Source organism: Pollicipes pollicipes, unplaced genomic scaffold (assembly GCF_011947565.3).
Source record: "Pollicipes pollicipes isolate AB1234 unplaced genomic scaffold, Ppol_2.1 Scaffold_3002;HRSCAF=3523_pilon_pilon_pilon, whole genome shotgun sequence".
In the NCBI taxonomy this organism is placed as follows: Eukaryota; Metazoa; Arthropoda; class Thecostraca; order Pollicipedomorpha; family Pollicipedidae; genus Pollicipes; species Pollicipes pollicipes.
Genome location: NW_023596207.1, coordinates 611 through 16,314, shown reverse-complemented (window position 1 = coordinate 16,314; position 15,704 = coordinate 611). Strand labels below are relative to the sequence as shown.

At 64.2% G+C, this 15,704-nt stretch overlaps 1 protein-coding gene across 1 annotated transcript in view; it reads right to left on the bottom strand.

The window, feature by feature from the left end:
- Window positions 1-12,751, bottom strand: part of LOC119114710 (RNA-binding protein Musashi homolog Rbp6) — a gene marked incomplete at its 3' end in the record, with an annotated part of 39,490 nt that extends 26,739 nt beyond the window's left edge. Inside the window, exons 1-2 of the mRNA XM_037238726.1 lie at window positions 12,590-12,751; window positions 11,832-11,872 (exon numbers count right to left, since the gene is read on the bottom strand). Coding sequence (XP_037094621.1) covers window positions 11,832-11,872; window positions 12,590-12,642 — 94 coding nt within the window. The remainder of the gene's footprint in view (window positions 1-11,831; window positions 11,873-12,589) is intronic.
- Window positions 12,752-15,704: the final 2,953 nt, after the last annotated feature.

The window sequence follows — 15,704 nt, the reverse complement described above, 5'->3', positions numbered from 1 at the left end:
AATACCCAGAAAGTCGCAAAATGTGCCCACTGTTTTTCAAACCTCAAACAAAAGCGACGTAACGCAATCAAGACCAGCTCCTTTTGAAGGAAGTGTCTCAACCTAAGCAGGAACTAAGGCTTCATTTTCTCATCTGCAGCAGAAAGCAGCACGGAAGGTATGGGTCACGGCGATACCAAAAGAAACGAGCCCGCCCCGAGGTCGAACAGATTTCTGCATGACCTTTTTTGCGGCTGTCAGTCAAAAGGCTATCGCATTTCAAACGAAATAAAAGTGGTATCATCATTCATCGACGCTCACGACCCCGTTCTTCCCATCATGTCGCCGCCGTCCCTGGATAAACTATCTTCATGGCCACCTGATAATGCCAGCGAAGAACCGAGTTCTCGTCGTGGGAAAACTGTTAAAAATTCCTAAATGAAACCTGGAATGTGCCACAGATCCTCCTTGAAGTGGATGACAAATGATAATCGATGATGATTAATCACAGATCAGTGCGATCAGATCAATGCCAAGTTGCACCGGACGGCGCCATAACACCATTAAAAAACGACGCCTATGCGGGTGGCAAATAGCCAAGGCATATGTCAATTGGAATATTGGCCATATACCCAGCATATGTCAAATAAAATATTGACCATTTTGTCCCCAACATGCAAACTGACAGCATGACTAACCGAAAAACAAGGACAATCTGCAGCACCGGCTTTACTCGTGCCGAAGATGGCACCGCTCAGGACCGGCGAGCGTACAGGGGGCCGGCCGGCCGGCTGACGGGCCGGGACCCGACCGGGCCTGCCGAACCAGTTCCCAGAGCTGCCCGGTCCCGGGACGCCCCGGGACGGGACGGGGCACTCGATCCTGAATAGGCCGGCACCCCGCCGGCAGCTCCGGAGAACACAGGACACCGGCCCCGCCTGCACAAAGACCCAGCCTTCGCCGGCGCATTTCTGCTTGTAAATCGCGCATGAGGAACAGGTTTACGCGAGAAGCGGGGATGGCAGAGGTCGGACCCGGACCGGCGCGGTCAATAGGCGCCGCGGCCGCCTTTTGTGCGCGGGAAATCGGCCGTTATTTGTATTTTTCCAGACCGCGGCGATCAGGTTGGCGCTGGTGCCGAGACAAAAAGCCGACTCACAAAGAGAGCCGGCGGCGGCGCGCCCTCAATGGCGACGACGGCTGTGGGTCGCCTTCCGCCCATCCCTCAGGGTCGACAGGCCGTCCCTCAGCGTTAGACCAAGCCTATCGACAAGCCTGTTAGACCAAGCCCGTCGACAGGCCGACGGTCTGTCAACCCTGAGGGACGGCCCGGCCATGAGTGACGGCCTGGTTTAATGCTGAGGGACGGCCTGTGGTCCCTGAGGACTGATGTCCCCTCCAGGCCGTCACTCATGGCCGGGCCGTCCCTCAGGGTCGACAGGCCGTCCCTCAGCGTTAGACCAGGCCGTCTCTCATAGCCGGGCCGTCCCTCAGGGTCGACAGGCTGCCTCACAGGGTCGGGGTCAGGCCGTCCCTCAGGGTCCACGGGACCGTCCCTCCGGGTCGGGCTGTTCCTGAGCGGCTTCCCCGCCAGGGTCCCAAGCCGCTCAGGTCACAAACACTCGCCAACGGGGCAGATCGGAGACGGGCCCCAGCTCCCGTTCGCCCAGGGCAGCTATTCGGGCATATCGCCGCGTCTACGAACCCCGCCAATCTCAGCTTGCGTCTCCCGTGCATTGTTATTGGCCGAAGTTGTTGATTTGACGGCCGGTTGCTCCGTGCAGCTGGCAGACTGTCAGCTGCAGGACAAGCGGTCCGTATGGCTCCAGCCGAGCGAGAAGCCGGCGCCGTGGTCCAGAAGGCTCGCGGCTGGCCACGGATCCGAGCAGGAGCAGCCAATGAAATGGCGATATCCTTCCAAGCCATAGCGCATGACGTCAGAAGTTCGCGTCGAAGTCCTGCGCATGCCCAGCTTATTATACGCCTGTTGCGTCTGGCTTCAGCGCGCCCTGCCGCGTGAAGTGGCGAGGCAGCGACGAAATGCGGCGTGCAGCCGCGCAGCAGAGACGAAGTGCGACGTGCCGGGCGCGGTAATCCGGCGCCGTCAGGCGGGACAATGATGGAGTGCGGCCGGCGGCGGCAGCTGCTGAGCACGTGGACGCTCAGCCCTATATCCCGGCCGGCCGGGGGGAGGGGCAGCGGTAGGGGGGGGGGGGGGGCGCGGGCCCCGCCATCTGGCGCTCCATTTATTTCCAGCTCCGGCGGCGGCGCGCGAGACGCGCCGGCTTTGTCGCGCGCCAGCGTCACGTGACACCCCGCGCCTGTCACGTGACGAAGTGCGCATGGCGTGACGCCGGCGCCGGCGCGCGCTTCAGATGCGGCTGGATAGCGTCACACGTCATCACAATCGTGTAACGGCGGCGGCGATACCATCGCCGCCGCGCCGGCCCGGCCGCGGCGCATTGTCACGGCTATTACCGCCCGATGAAAACAAGTCGCGCGCGCGCGAGCGCCTCTTCGCTGGAATTAATGCCGGCCGCCCAACAAATAAACGCATGGTAACGCGCTAGTGCGCCGCGCGATCGTATCTGACGCGGGGCCGGACGGCCGCGCCGCGCCGCGCCGCGCCGCACCGCGCCGCACCGGGCCGCGGGCCGCGGACCGCGGACCGCGAGGGAGAGCTGGCGTCAAGGGCCGGCTCGCGGACTGGCCTGGCGGCGTGCGAGAGGCTGCCGAAGCGAGTGCTGGTGAGGCTCGGGTTTGGTGTGGAGTGGTGAAGGGGTGGGGACATAATTAGGTGCCGTAGCGAGGTGGCGAAGAGGTGGAGAGGTGCCGCGAGCATCTGAAAGCCGCGGGAGATGCGGAGGCTCAGGCACGGAGACGCGAACTGGTGCGCCGGACCGGAGTCGGGCCGGAGTAGAGAGTGATGAGCTGGTGGGGTGGTGCAGGCTCGGAGTACCGTGGTGCCGTGGTGCCGTGCTGCCGTGGTGCCGTGGTGCGGTGGTGCGTGTGCGCTGATAACTCTCGGAGACGGGATGGTGCCGTGGTCCACGCCAAGAGACGGCGCCTGGTGCAGCTGATCGGACCTACATACTGAAGTGGCGCGGCAGCTACGGCTTGGTGGCTTCTAGTCCTGGTTTGGAGCCGGGCGGTGCCTGCTTCCGTGGAAGCCATGGTTATGTCGTGGTGCTGAGATTCGTCCCCAGTGACGTCAGCATTGGCGTGAGATTCGTCCCCAGTGACGTCAGCATTGGCGTGAGATTCGTCCCCAGTGACGTCAGCATTGGCGTGAGATTCGTCCCCAGTGACGTCAGCATTGGCGTGAGAGCGCCGAGCTGCTTTGGGAGTTGGAGAGTTCTGGAGCGTATGGAGCGGCATTCCAAAAGAGGGTGAGTGTGTTGTGGCATTCCAGCGCCGGACGCGGGGTGCTGCGGCGTTCCACCGAAGGGAGACGGGTAAAGGCAGCATTCCTGAACAGCAATCGAATCGCTTGACGACGTCCTCAAATGGATGGGTCTCGAACGGCGCAGAGGAAACTACCGAACAGAAAACGGACACCTCAAAACCCGCCCTCGCGCCGCACAACCCGCCGCAAACGTACGCGGCACCGCGAGATTCGACAAACGAGTGGCAGACGCACCGACGTATCATCGCCCCCGATAACATGGCGAGGCTGGCAGCCCCGCGGGCGGGGGCGGGGGGGGGGGGGGGGGCGGGGCGGCGCCCGACTTCCCGGGAGCGGACAAGCGGCGCAGGGCCAGCCGCCGAGCGGCGGCGGGGGCGGGCCGCCGCACAATGGCGGCGCGCCGCCGGCCGGCGATTTGGCCGGTGTCGTGTTGCCGCGCCGGCACGGCAGGGCGTGCTGCGCGCGCGCCCCGGGAGCGCCATCACGGCACCGCGCATAAATCGAGCCCGCCGCGCCGCCCCGACCGGAAGGCGCCGGCACGCACGCCGCGCCCGGCGAGCGGCGGCCGACGCGGGGAGAGGGGCGAGCTGGTGACGCGCGGCTGGGAAGCGGCCGGTGGTGGCGGCGACGGCGCGGCACCCCGCCGCCGGCCACCGCTGCTAGCTCGCCCGGCTGCCAGCCCGGGCTGGCCGAGATGAAATGTCAGGAGCCGCTCACTCCTGATCCGCGTCCTCCCGAGCAGGGTCAGTGAAAGGTTACGTCACGATAAATACCTTCGGAGAAGGTAAATTCACTTGGGAGTTACAGGCATGTCAAGTTTCGGGTCATGAGCGACCCGCTGAAAGTTATGGGTTTCTGAATCAGAGCCTCACGGTAAGGTTCGTCCCTTGGTTCAGGTCCAGGGCAAACACATCTGGTCACCGCCGACAAGCGGCCTCAGACAGCTGCACCCCGTCGAACCAGTTACATCCGAGCAAAGTGAGGCCGTTGGGTAATGGGTAACTGCTCCACTAATCACTGTCCGGCGCCAGGTGTGAAAAACACGCTCCAACGTGAGAACGCTGCCCGCTCGTCGGGCGGCCGGCTCGGCTCGTCACGGCCTTGATCGAGTCCTGGACAAACAGCGGCGCGGCTGTGACGGCGCCGCGGCCGGCCTGGCAGCCGAGCCATCTGGCTCCGTCGCCTCTGACGTCACGGCGGGGATTCACGCGCCAGTTCGCCGGGCGCGCACGCCGCGCGGCGCGCTTACATCACCCGCACCTGGCCGCCGCTAAACACGCCTGCTTCGCAGCGTCGGCCAGCTGGGCCACCGAAAATCTGCCGTGAACCATGAGCGCTCGGCCGGCGGCGGCCCGGACCTGGGGAGCGGCCGCTGGTCTGGCCCACGGGACCTGGGGAGCGGCCGCTGGTCTGGCCCACGGGACCTGGGGAGCGGCTGCTGGTCTGGCCCACGGGACCTGGGGAGCGGCTGCTGGTCTGGCCCACGGGACCTGGGGAGCGGCTGCTGGTCTGGCCGAGGCCCGCAACAGACTGCGATCAACGCCTATGTGCGGACGACCGCCGCGCGTCCGTGAGTTATCGCGTATCTGCCGACCAAAGTCGCGTCGAGTACGGTCAGGCGCTGTTGTGATACGGACTTGGGCTCCATCCACGTGTGGCTATGGCGCGGTCTCAGTCCGCGTCCATGTGGAGGCTGTGACGCGGTCTCAGCCCTGTCCACGTGGAGCTGTGACGCGGTCTCGGTCCCGTCCACGTGGAGCTATGACGCGGTCTCGGTTCCGTCCACGTGGAGCTGTGGCGAGGCCTCAGCCCCGTCCACGTGGAGCTATGACGTGGTCTCGGTCCCGTCCACGTGGAGCTGTGACGAGGCCTCAGCCCCGTCCACGTGGAGCTATGACGCGGTCTCGGTCCCCGTCCACGCACGAGCGGCGTTGAGAGCCCGCGCGGCCTTGCCGCTGGTCATGCGGTCAAGCGGTGGGAACGGCGGGAAATTATCGGCCTGTTTGCTGCGGTCGGCGCGTAACAGCACGTGCCCTGGGGCGCCGGCCGGTCCCGCCGCGCCCACTGTGTGCGGTGAAGGGCACAGCGGGGTGGCGGCGTCAGCTGAGTGAGCACAGCGCGGTGGCCGGCTCGACGCGCGGGGGTGCGCCGCACCGGTCGTCGCGCTGGCGCAATACGGTCTCACCTTCGGCCCTGCAGCGGCCTGGGAAAGTTCGTGAATCCCCCATCCCCAACCACATCCCACTCAATGGCAACAAAGGGAAAGTGTCCGCTGCATCGGCACACACAGGACTCTAGCCGGAGCAGCATGAGGGCAATCGGCGTCGGCGCCTAACGGGCGGACACAGGCGGCCGTCTTGGACGCTCGCACGCCGGCAAAAAACGAGACCCGCTGTACACGCGAGGCCCCCATTACGAGCAGCCATGGCCCGCTCACGAACGCCGCCTGAGACGAAAGCGAGCAGGGGCGGCACCGGCCCCCGCCTGCCCCGGTTAAGGCGGCCGCCTTACGTAATAGCGTTGCGCAGCGCCCATGACCCGCGCTCCGCTCTGAGGCAATTCTGAGCAATCGCAGTCGCAATGAGTGGAATTGGTCGGCGCCGGTCGCGCCGTATCGGCGTAGCGCCGGCCGTAACGTGCAGTTCTGGTCGGCCGGCGGCGCAGCGGCCGTGCGCCGGCGTCATCAGCTGACGCACACCGGTCCGGTGCTCTCGCAGCCAGCGGCGGTGACCCCCCCCCCCCCCGTGATCGGGTCACAGTCGGAGCCGGCGGCGGCGACCCCCAGCGATCGGGTCGGAGCCGGAGCCAGCGGCGGTGAACCCCCGTGATCGGGTCGGAGCCGGAGCCGACAGCGGTGACCCCCCGTGATCGGGTCGGAGCCGGAGCCGACAGCGGTGACCCCCAGCGATCGGGTCGGAGCCGGAGTCAGCGGCGGTGAACCTCCGTGATTGGGTCGGGGTCGGAGCAGCAACCGCACGACCTACCATCTATCCTGGCCGTGCCCAGGCGAGCCTGCCGCCGTCGGCTCCTCCCGGCTAGTGGCCGGAGCGGCGGGCGGGCTGCGGCCGCCGCGGCGCGCCGCCCAGTGGACCACCACCGCCGGTCAGCTGACTGGAGCGGCAGTCAGCTGACTGGCGCCCGCGGCGTCGCGCCGGCCGGCGCGGGACGGCGCGGCGGAATCCCCGCGAGATCGGTTTGACCCTCCCCTCCCTGCGTTGGAGGGGCGGGACCGCCGGAAAGCCGACCCGGCAGACAGGGGGACGGGCTCGGCGGCGGGGGGAGGGGGTTAGGGGGAAGGGGTAGCCCGGACAACGAACCACGTGGCACGTGCTGGGCCGCGCACCTGGACGGTCACGTGGCCGACCGGCCGGCGCCGGCAGAGGGCGCCCGGCCGCTCTCGACGGCCGAGAGTCGGCCCTGCCGCTGCGAGGGACGCTAAGGCGCGGAGTTCTCCGGTCTCTGCGCTCCGCCTCCGCGCTCCGCCAGGGTTCGCGACACTCAGCTACGCAATAAAGCGGGCTTTGTTTGTTCCTTTGTACAAGCCCTGTCTTCGTCCTGCTGCAACGTCATCGCCAGACAACAATGGCCCCCTGCCTTCACCACAAAACCCTCGTCACTGGCACACAAACCAGCCTGCTGTTAATATCACCGCGTCGTGTACATCGCAGTCTACGGTCCCCGTCACGCGGCCCATGTTCTCCGTCACACAGCCCGTGGTCTCAGTCACGCAGCCCATGTTCTCCGTCACACAGCCCGTGTTCTCCGTCACACAGCCTGTGGTGTCAGTCACGCAGCCCATGTTCTCCGTCACGCAGCCCGTGTTCTCCGTCACACAGCCTGTGGTGTCAGTCACGCAGCCCATGTTCTCCGTCACACAGCCCGTGTTCTCCGTCACACAGCCTATGGTGTCAGTCACACAGCCCATGTTCTCCGTCACGCAGCCCGTGTTCTCCGTCACACAGCCGGTGGTCTCAGTCACGCAGCCCATGTTCTCCGTCACACAGCCCATGTTCTCCGTCACACAGCCCGTGGTCTGTCACGCAGCCCATGTTCTCCGTCACACAGCCTGCGGTCTCAGACACACAGGCCATGTTTTCATTCACACAGGGTGTGGTCTTTGTCGCACAGCCCATGTTCTCCACCAGAGCGCCCGTGGTCTCCGCCAGACCGCACAGCCTCCGTCCCAGCGCCGCCCAGAGCGCACTCGCCAGGCAGCGACCGAGGCGCACCGCACATCTGGTAGTCGGCCGGCCGCTGCTCACCTATGCTGACGGCCGGCGCCGCTCGCATCGTTTGTTTGTGTAACACTGGGACGGCGGCGACGGCGCGAAGCCAGCGACAGCTGCCGGCCTGATGTCACCACGTCTCGGCCGCCGGGTCAGGGCGGCAGCTGGGCTCGGTCGAGCGCGGCTGTCACGTGCACCGGCAGGCGGACCGTGTCTGTCTCGGCGCGAGCGCGACGCCGCCGCCTCCGACGCGGCCGTGTTCGGCGCGCGTGCTCTCGGGTTTGAGGCCGGCGGACTCTCGTGCGTCGCTTTCGTCGCACGTTACAGTGCGACGTGGAAATGACGCAGCGGATGGCTAACGCTGAGCTGCCGAGCTAGCTAAGCTAACGTCTGACAAGCGAAGTCAGTGGACAGCAACAACGGTCGACGGAAGTCACAGAGCGAGCGCTGGGCGCCCAGGATCAGCGCACAGCCCGGCCCGGTGGCAGCCCAGCGCGGTCTCCAGCGGTGCCTCCCGCTCCCTGTGAGGGCCTTCGGACGCTGCACGGGCGCTGCCAGCGGGAGCGCCAGCGCCTCTGTCCCGAGCAGCTGGCGCCGCCGCCAGCCGGCATCATGCCCCATAGGCGCGCGGTCACCCTTCCAGGGCAGCTGCGCGGTCGGCCGCACCCCCTGGTGCTCGACGAGGACTGTAACCGGGACGAGGGGAGAGGGAGCGGGAGCGGGAGCGGACCCTCCGCGGCCGCCGCTCTCACAGCGCCCGCCGGGGTCGGCCACCGGACCGGAGAAGGGACCGGCGGACCCCTCGCCGCGCGCGGCCCTCAAGCCGCTCACCGCGGGCGGTGACAAGAGCATGAACAAGAGCAGACGACCCCTCCCCGCCAAGGTTCTCACGGCGCTCGCCTGGAGCGGCATCCGGGCGGAGGGAGCCGGCATCCCCCCGCCCCGGCATTCACCGCGCTCTGAGCCCAGTGGTCGCCGCGTGCTCGTCCGCGCGCTCTGAGCCCAGTGGCGGCGCGCCGTTCACATGGCGGCCACGTGGCGTTGCCCAGAGGTCGCCCCGTCATCGCCCACCCCTCCCGCCCCCCCTCCCCGCTCGTTTGGCCCCGGCGTGGGAGAGCGCGCCGAGCCGCTTCGCAGGAGAGCAGGCGGACCAGCACCGTCCGGGTCTGACTCTGTGGCGGTCACCGGACCACGCTGTCGGCCGGCCCACCCAGCGCGATAGCCAGCGGCCGGCCCGACAGCACCCAAGGCCACCGGCGCAAAGTCCTGCCGGCTGTCGGCCCGGCGTCAGCGGCGGCCACCTCGCCGGTCAGCGCCACGCCCCGCCGCCGGCCGCGGACGGAGGACGGTGACGTCAGCGCCGGCCCGCCGCGCCAGCCACAGCGACGCGCCGTCAGCGCAGACGAGCGCCGCATGCACAGATGCACTGACGCTCCGACACGGGTGGGTGGACGCACTCAGACACACGGCAGCGGCCGCCGCGAGCACACAAATACACATGCTTGCGCTCACACGTGGACGAAAGCACACAGACGCACGCGTTGACGGATTCACGCCGGCACACAACGCGTCGTCAACGGTACATACGCACCGCACATACATCTGCCCGTAGAATACATCATTACAACCCAGCACAAGCTTCCATGTAGCGCGCGAGCTAAGTCCCGCAACGGGACATACACACGCATTCTCAGCCCATCTGGCAGAGGGCACAAGAGCCCCCCGGCCCGCCATCTCCCAACACAGTCCACAACATGTCCACAGCTGGTGGACAGTCGGCCCCATTCCTTGGAGTGGTTGGAGCTTATACCGGATCCTATCGCACGCCAGGACCCTCAGTCCCCCAACGAAAGCTGGGGTGCAGCTCCGCTAAATGGCCTAGTGAACACCACGAGGTCAAACCGTCCCTGCAAGAGGAGCATTTCCATAGACTAAACCCACGTCCCGGCACCCAAGGCTGACTGGCCGGTCGCTGGGTTGCGAGGCCTCGCAAAGAGTCGGACAGTCGGAGCGCTGTACGCCGCACTTTCGAGGTAGCCACACACACACCCCTGAGAGAGAGAGACAGCCGGCGGCCGCGGCCAGGCCGGGTCCGGCGGCCGACCGTCTCCCCCCTGTAGCGCGGCAGCCTCGCCGGACGTCAGGTATAACGCGCCGGACAAAGGGAGCGGCCGCGGCATCCGGGCCGGCCGGCCGCCGCCTGCGGCACGGCTGGCGGCGGGCCGCACCGCTGGGGCCGGGTTCCGAGCCGCGCGGGGGCCACGGCGCCGGCCGGGTGACACATGAGAGGTCCTGGGAGCCGACTCAGACTCGAGAGAGGAGCTGGAACCGCGCTCAGGCCCGGGAGAAGGTCCGTGACCGGGCTCGGGCCCCAGAGAGGAGCCGGGACCGGGCTCAGGCCCGGGAGAAGGTCCGGGACCGGGCTCACGCCCGGGAGAAGGTCCGGGACCGCGCTCAGGCCCCGGAGAGGAGTCGGGACCGCGCTCAGGCCCCGGAGAGGGTTCGGGACCGGGCTCAGGCCCGAGGGAGGCTCCGGGACTTGGTCCAGGCCCCGGAGAGGAGCCGGGACCGGGCTCAGGCCCGGGGGCGGCTCCAGGACCTGGCTCAGGCCGCGGAGAGGTTCTAGGATCGGATTTAGACCCGGGAGAGGTTCCAGGATCGGACTAAGATCTCGGAGGGGTTCCAGGATCGGACTCAGACCCAGGAGAGGTTCCTAGACTGCACCCAGGCCACTGAAGAGGTCACGGAATTGAACACAGGTCCCGGGACGACACCAGGTCCGTTCGGGTGAAGCCATGCTCGTATCCTGGGAACCTCCCGCCCGTCCGCTGGCGGCTCAAGTCAGCCACCAAAGTAACACGCTGCAATTGGCCTACAATTAGCCAATTAAGCGGTTGAAGGTTCCCGACAGGGTGCAGCCCGAAATCATCAACATCGGAATGCGCTCACTTTACGGGCGTGTGAAGTCCCCACCCTCCACGGCCACGAACGCGTAAGAACCGCCGCCGCCGGCCGTCCCGGGGCCGGCGGGCCGGCCGCGGTGGGAGCTGGCTCACGTGGACCCGACCCGACCGATCCGCGGCCCGACGCCCGGCGGCCGCAGAGACGTCGCCCGCCGATGGCCGCCGTTTTATTCGACGCTGATTGATGGTGGCGTCGTCGCCGCCGTCGCCCGGTAGCTGAGCGACGGCGCCAGGTGGCGTCGCGTCGATACGCGGCCAGGCGGCGACGGCCGTGCCGCGCGCACAGCTGCCGGCCGCCGTAATAGGCGACAAACGCCGCCGGCACCACCGGGGCGCGTGTGGGGTGCGAGAGGGGCCGCCGGACCGGCGCCGGGCCGGGCGAGACTCGAGGGCCGGCCACGGAGAGGCGAGAACAGGCTCCAGCAGTGGGAACAGCTGAAGACCAAGTGGGCACAGGCGGATAGAGCGGGGAAGAGGGGAGCAGGCCGGCATAAGCGGGGGAGAATGGACGAGACAAAGGGGAAGACGTAGGGCGCTGAGGCAGGGCTGAGTAGTACACCCTGAGCATCAGGGCTGGGCTGCATGACGTGGCCCGCAGGAGCGGGGGTGGGACGCCGTCGGAGAGCATGCCAGCGCCCCGGCGCTCTGCTCGTAACCGTCGGTTAGTCACCGCTCGTGCGCCGGTAAGGCCCCGACAAGCTCTTTGCAGGTCGGAAATTATGCCCAGAGGCGGGGGTGTCGTCGGCGTTTCTGGGCGCGCCAGCGACAGGGCCGATTTCCCCGCGCCCGGCGCCGATAAAGTGAGCTCTAGCGCCGGGCGACACTTGAAGCCAGTTTCTCTTGACCTTACGTCGAAAGGTGAGCGCTCTGGTCGGCGGTAACGCTGGGTACGATCGCACCATATACGGTCAGAGGCGGAGGATCACCGCCCGTCGGGGACAGCCGACGGCACCCCCGTCCGCCCCAACCGCGGAGCGGCCCGGTGCCGGTCGCGGCCCAGGGTCACCGGCACGCGCCGCTCATCACGACCGCGGGACGGCGAGCACCTGCCTGCAAGCGTCCACGGGTGGTCGTCGTCGCCAGTGAAACGTCAGGGACATGTCCGGTAACCCCCCCGAGATGTCAGATAAACATTGCGTGGGCGCAAGGCTCGCGAGCACGACTGTGGCCCTCCTCACACATCTCCGGACATCCAGATTCACGGCAAAGCCTGTCGCCAGCCAATGTCACCGCGGATCAGCGTCCCACGTAACTTACCGGGAGTAGTCTGCCAGCTAAGCCCGCCGATGAACATTTTCCTGCAACGAAAACAAGCCCCGTCAGTGTGGCCCACAATCGCCTAAGACACGAGGCGCCAGCTGATAGCGGACGCAGGCCCAAGATAATCGTCACAGATTAGGCAGGTATGCAACCGATGTCAGCGTGCAGGCACGTGAGTGTCTGGCGCCATGTGCAGTGTTACAGTTATGGGCGCGGGACTTGACGTGAAAACGTCACATGGTCTGGAATTTTAAAAAATACACGCGTGTCTATGACGTCTTATGTGCAGTTGAGACATCAAGAAAACCTACTTAAATAAACAAAAGCGGAGGCATGACCGCGTAATCAGAGCCCTCAGCGTGCCGATAATCGTGTAAACAGTTGCCCTGCCGCATGACCGCGGCCGCCAGCGAGCCAGTGTCGGCTCCGGCCAGCAGTGAGACGGCGCCGGAACAATGCCCGGCGAGCGACCTTCCCGGTGGCGCGTCCAGGCACGAGCCGGCCGGCCGGGCGCCGCGTCCAGCCCGCTGCCGGCCTGTCGCCGTCCGCAGGCGCGCACCATCGCAACACAGGCGGCGGGGTGCGGGGGCGGGCGGCCGGCGCGGCGCCGCGTCAGCGCCTGAGCACCGGCCGATGCCGCTCCGCCGCCGGCCTTTGTTTACAGGATTTGCGCCTGGCTTGGCCGGGTGGGCCCGCGCGCGCCGCCCCCGCGCCTGGCAGCGCTCCGACGTCGCCGCCGCCGGCCGCTGACTCACCCGGGGTCGTTTGGCAGCTCGGACGGCGACCCGATCGAATCTTGATTCTCCATGCTGCAGACTACCTACTACCAACAAAGCACCTACACACTAACCGAGCGGGCGCCACGCACACAACTACACCCGGCCACCGAGCGATCCAGACTGAACGCCGCAGCGGCGGCAGTGGCGGCCGTCGGCCCGCGCGCACGCGGTCCGCGCAGCCGGCCGGTACGCCTGGTACCCCTCTCCTGCCGTGATTGGGCTAAATCTCCCTGGCTTGGCGGCCGGCGCGGCAACGGCGGCCACCTATTGAGGGTTTTGTAAGCTGTGCTGTTAACTTCTGACACCAGAAGAGAATAAACCTGTGACAGTAAATATGAGAGTGGACGGCCAGGATAAGCAGGAGCAGGGACGTATTCAAAGGAGGTATCGTAACACGTGTCCCCTTATCAGATTTATATGTGTGTGCCAATATACATGCGGATAAAATGAACATAATTTGCTGCGCATGTCTCTGACATTGTGAGTGAGAGTCGAGCACTTTGTCTCCTTGGCCGGTCCTTCCACGTCGGCATCAGCTGGCCAAAATCTAACCGAGGCGCTGTAATGGCTGCGCATTTTGCTAACGTGTGAACAGCTTTAAAATATTGCGGGGGCTAAATATTAAAATATCAAAATATATGTACGGGGGGCGGCCAAATCCCACACATGGCGGGTGGATCGAGTGCAGCACGCACCAGCTTCTGGTTACTGACACATTCTCTAGGCAAGCAGCTTCTCTTTCTTACAACCTTCTGCTCCGTCTCAATATCCAACCGCTGGCAGCACAGACTGCAGATAAGAGGCGTTCGTAGCAACTTTGGCACGGTTAGAGTAAAATTGGTCACGTATGTTTAAACTCTGCATCATCTTCAGTTAGCTTTTAGACGTTATCCTCTAATTATGATCAGACGAATGCGTGCTATCTATTGCATTGTATTCAAAAACCCTCGCCTGTGAGGGGAGCGCTGCTTTGTTGGCGACAAAATGAAATAAAAAAAAACAATAAAAATCGAGTTGAGAACGTGACAAGAAATGTAAACGTGGTATGATGTTACACTATCGTCATCCTGGAAATTATGCGGTCCTGCGGTACGTCATCATGGGCCTTCCAATACCCAACCGCTGGGTTGCGCTCACACATTGAGGCATCCGGCATACGCCCTTTGGCAAAAGGGGGGAAAGTCCTTGATCCCTGGACAATTTGGACACCAACCTTGCGGCATTGCATAGCAAGAAATAAACGTATAATTTGCATTATTCTATGAGGCCACTGCCCCCGCCCCCCGTGCTGAATTGGGCCCCTTCAATGCCGGCTTTCGCCCTTCAATGTATATTTCGCTGCCATCTTGCAAAAATACGATTCAGCAGCATGTCTCACAAAAATAACCTTTTTTGGACATCTTTTGAGACCATGACTCCTGCGCTGAAGTAAGGGAATGTTCGATAGGTGATGACAAATTGGAAAATGAAAGTTGCCGTTCCGCAAGAAGTGGGTCAAATATGGCACACATGAAAATCACGTCATACGGGAGCAAAGCCTATCGCTAGTCGCCAGGCCTATTAAAACAGCCAGTAGATGCTGCTACTGGACGTTTTTGTTCCGTCATCGCATACCTTTCTGTCATTACTTCTGGCTTGTGCCTCCTGAGACCAAATCATTAGGTCCGCATACGCGAATCGACAAAAAACGTGAAAAAAACTGCTTCTGGAGCATAATCTGCCGGCTATTTGATGGACCTGGTAACGTTCAGCCGAGGGCTGCGCTTCTGTTTCCTAGTTTTCGTGTACTCCCGATCTTGTAACTATTAAAGTGATTGTCTAATAACGCTAGCGTGAAAATGGCTAATAAGAACTGCCGAGGATGACCAGGGCAAACTATAGCTGGCGTGACAATGCATGGTGACACCAATGCCCACAGCTGTCTTACAGTAGATCGCGACCCAATGTTCTGTTTTGTTGTGCTTGCCAGATGTCGGACACTGCTGGTCAAGGCCTTTCTGCGCAGCTGATCATAGGCTTTGTTGGGTCCCACGGATTTTGCCGGCCCACCGAAGCTTCCCACGCTTGCTGTTAAATGAGTCATGCCTAGGCATTGGCACACGTAGACCAATCCAAGGCCATGGCCTGCCTCGATGAGTGACGTGGTAATAAAGGGGTGTGCGTTTCAGCCACGACGTCCACGGGGAATAGGCGTGATTGCCCAGCTCCCCAACCCTAATCTTTACGTCGCGGATTTGGCTCTGGTCTTCTGGCAAGGTTCCAGAAATGATAAAATCAGGGAGCAGTGGAGACAGCCACCTCATCTTTATGACAGTACCGCGTTAGCCCATGGCGTTACGCGGACATTTGCCCTTTTGCTTCACATCGGCCGTCAATGCCGGGATCCTTAAACTCGTTGCGCAATTCCGGTGGTGAAATCTCTCCCTCGCATTGTGTTACCGTGCCATGTCGCTTGTCGAAACCGACCGTCAGTGCCAGCCGTGCCTCTCCGGTACTTTCCCCCTCTGACGTCAGAAACACAGCTCTCATCTGCTGACAATGTTAATAGTGGCTTCCCTCCCGCTTATTTCGGACGCGCCATATCTCACTGTACTGATAGCGCTGCATGAATATGATGTGCCCTTTCCCACCGATGCCAGCTCAGTTCCCCCACCCCCCACCCCACTAAGATCAACTGTGCCGTCACAATGCTATATGAATGTGATGTGCCCTCTACCCACTGATGCCAGTTCTGTTCCCCCTACCCCCATCCCGCTGACGTCAGCTGTGCCGTCACAACGCTACCCTCTACCCACTGACTACCCTGCTCCTCTCTCTCCTGCTAACGTCAGCCGCGCCTCCTCCCCCACTGACGTCAGCCGTGGCTCCCCTCCCGCTGATGTCAGCGTCTCCTCCTCCACTGGCGTCAGCCGTGCCTCCCCTCCCGCTGATGTCAGCGTCTCCTCCTCCACGGGCGTCAGCCGTGCCTCCCCTCCCGCTGATGTCAGCGCCTCCTCCCCACTGACGTCAGCCGTGCCTCCTCCCCCACTGACGCCGCCGCGCCTCCTCCCCGCTGACGTCAGCCGTGCCTCCTCCCGTGCCGACGTCGGTG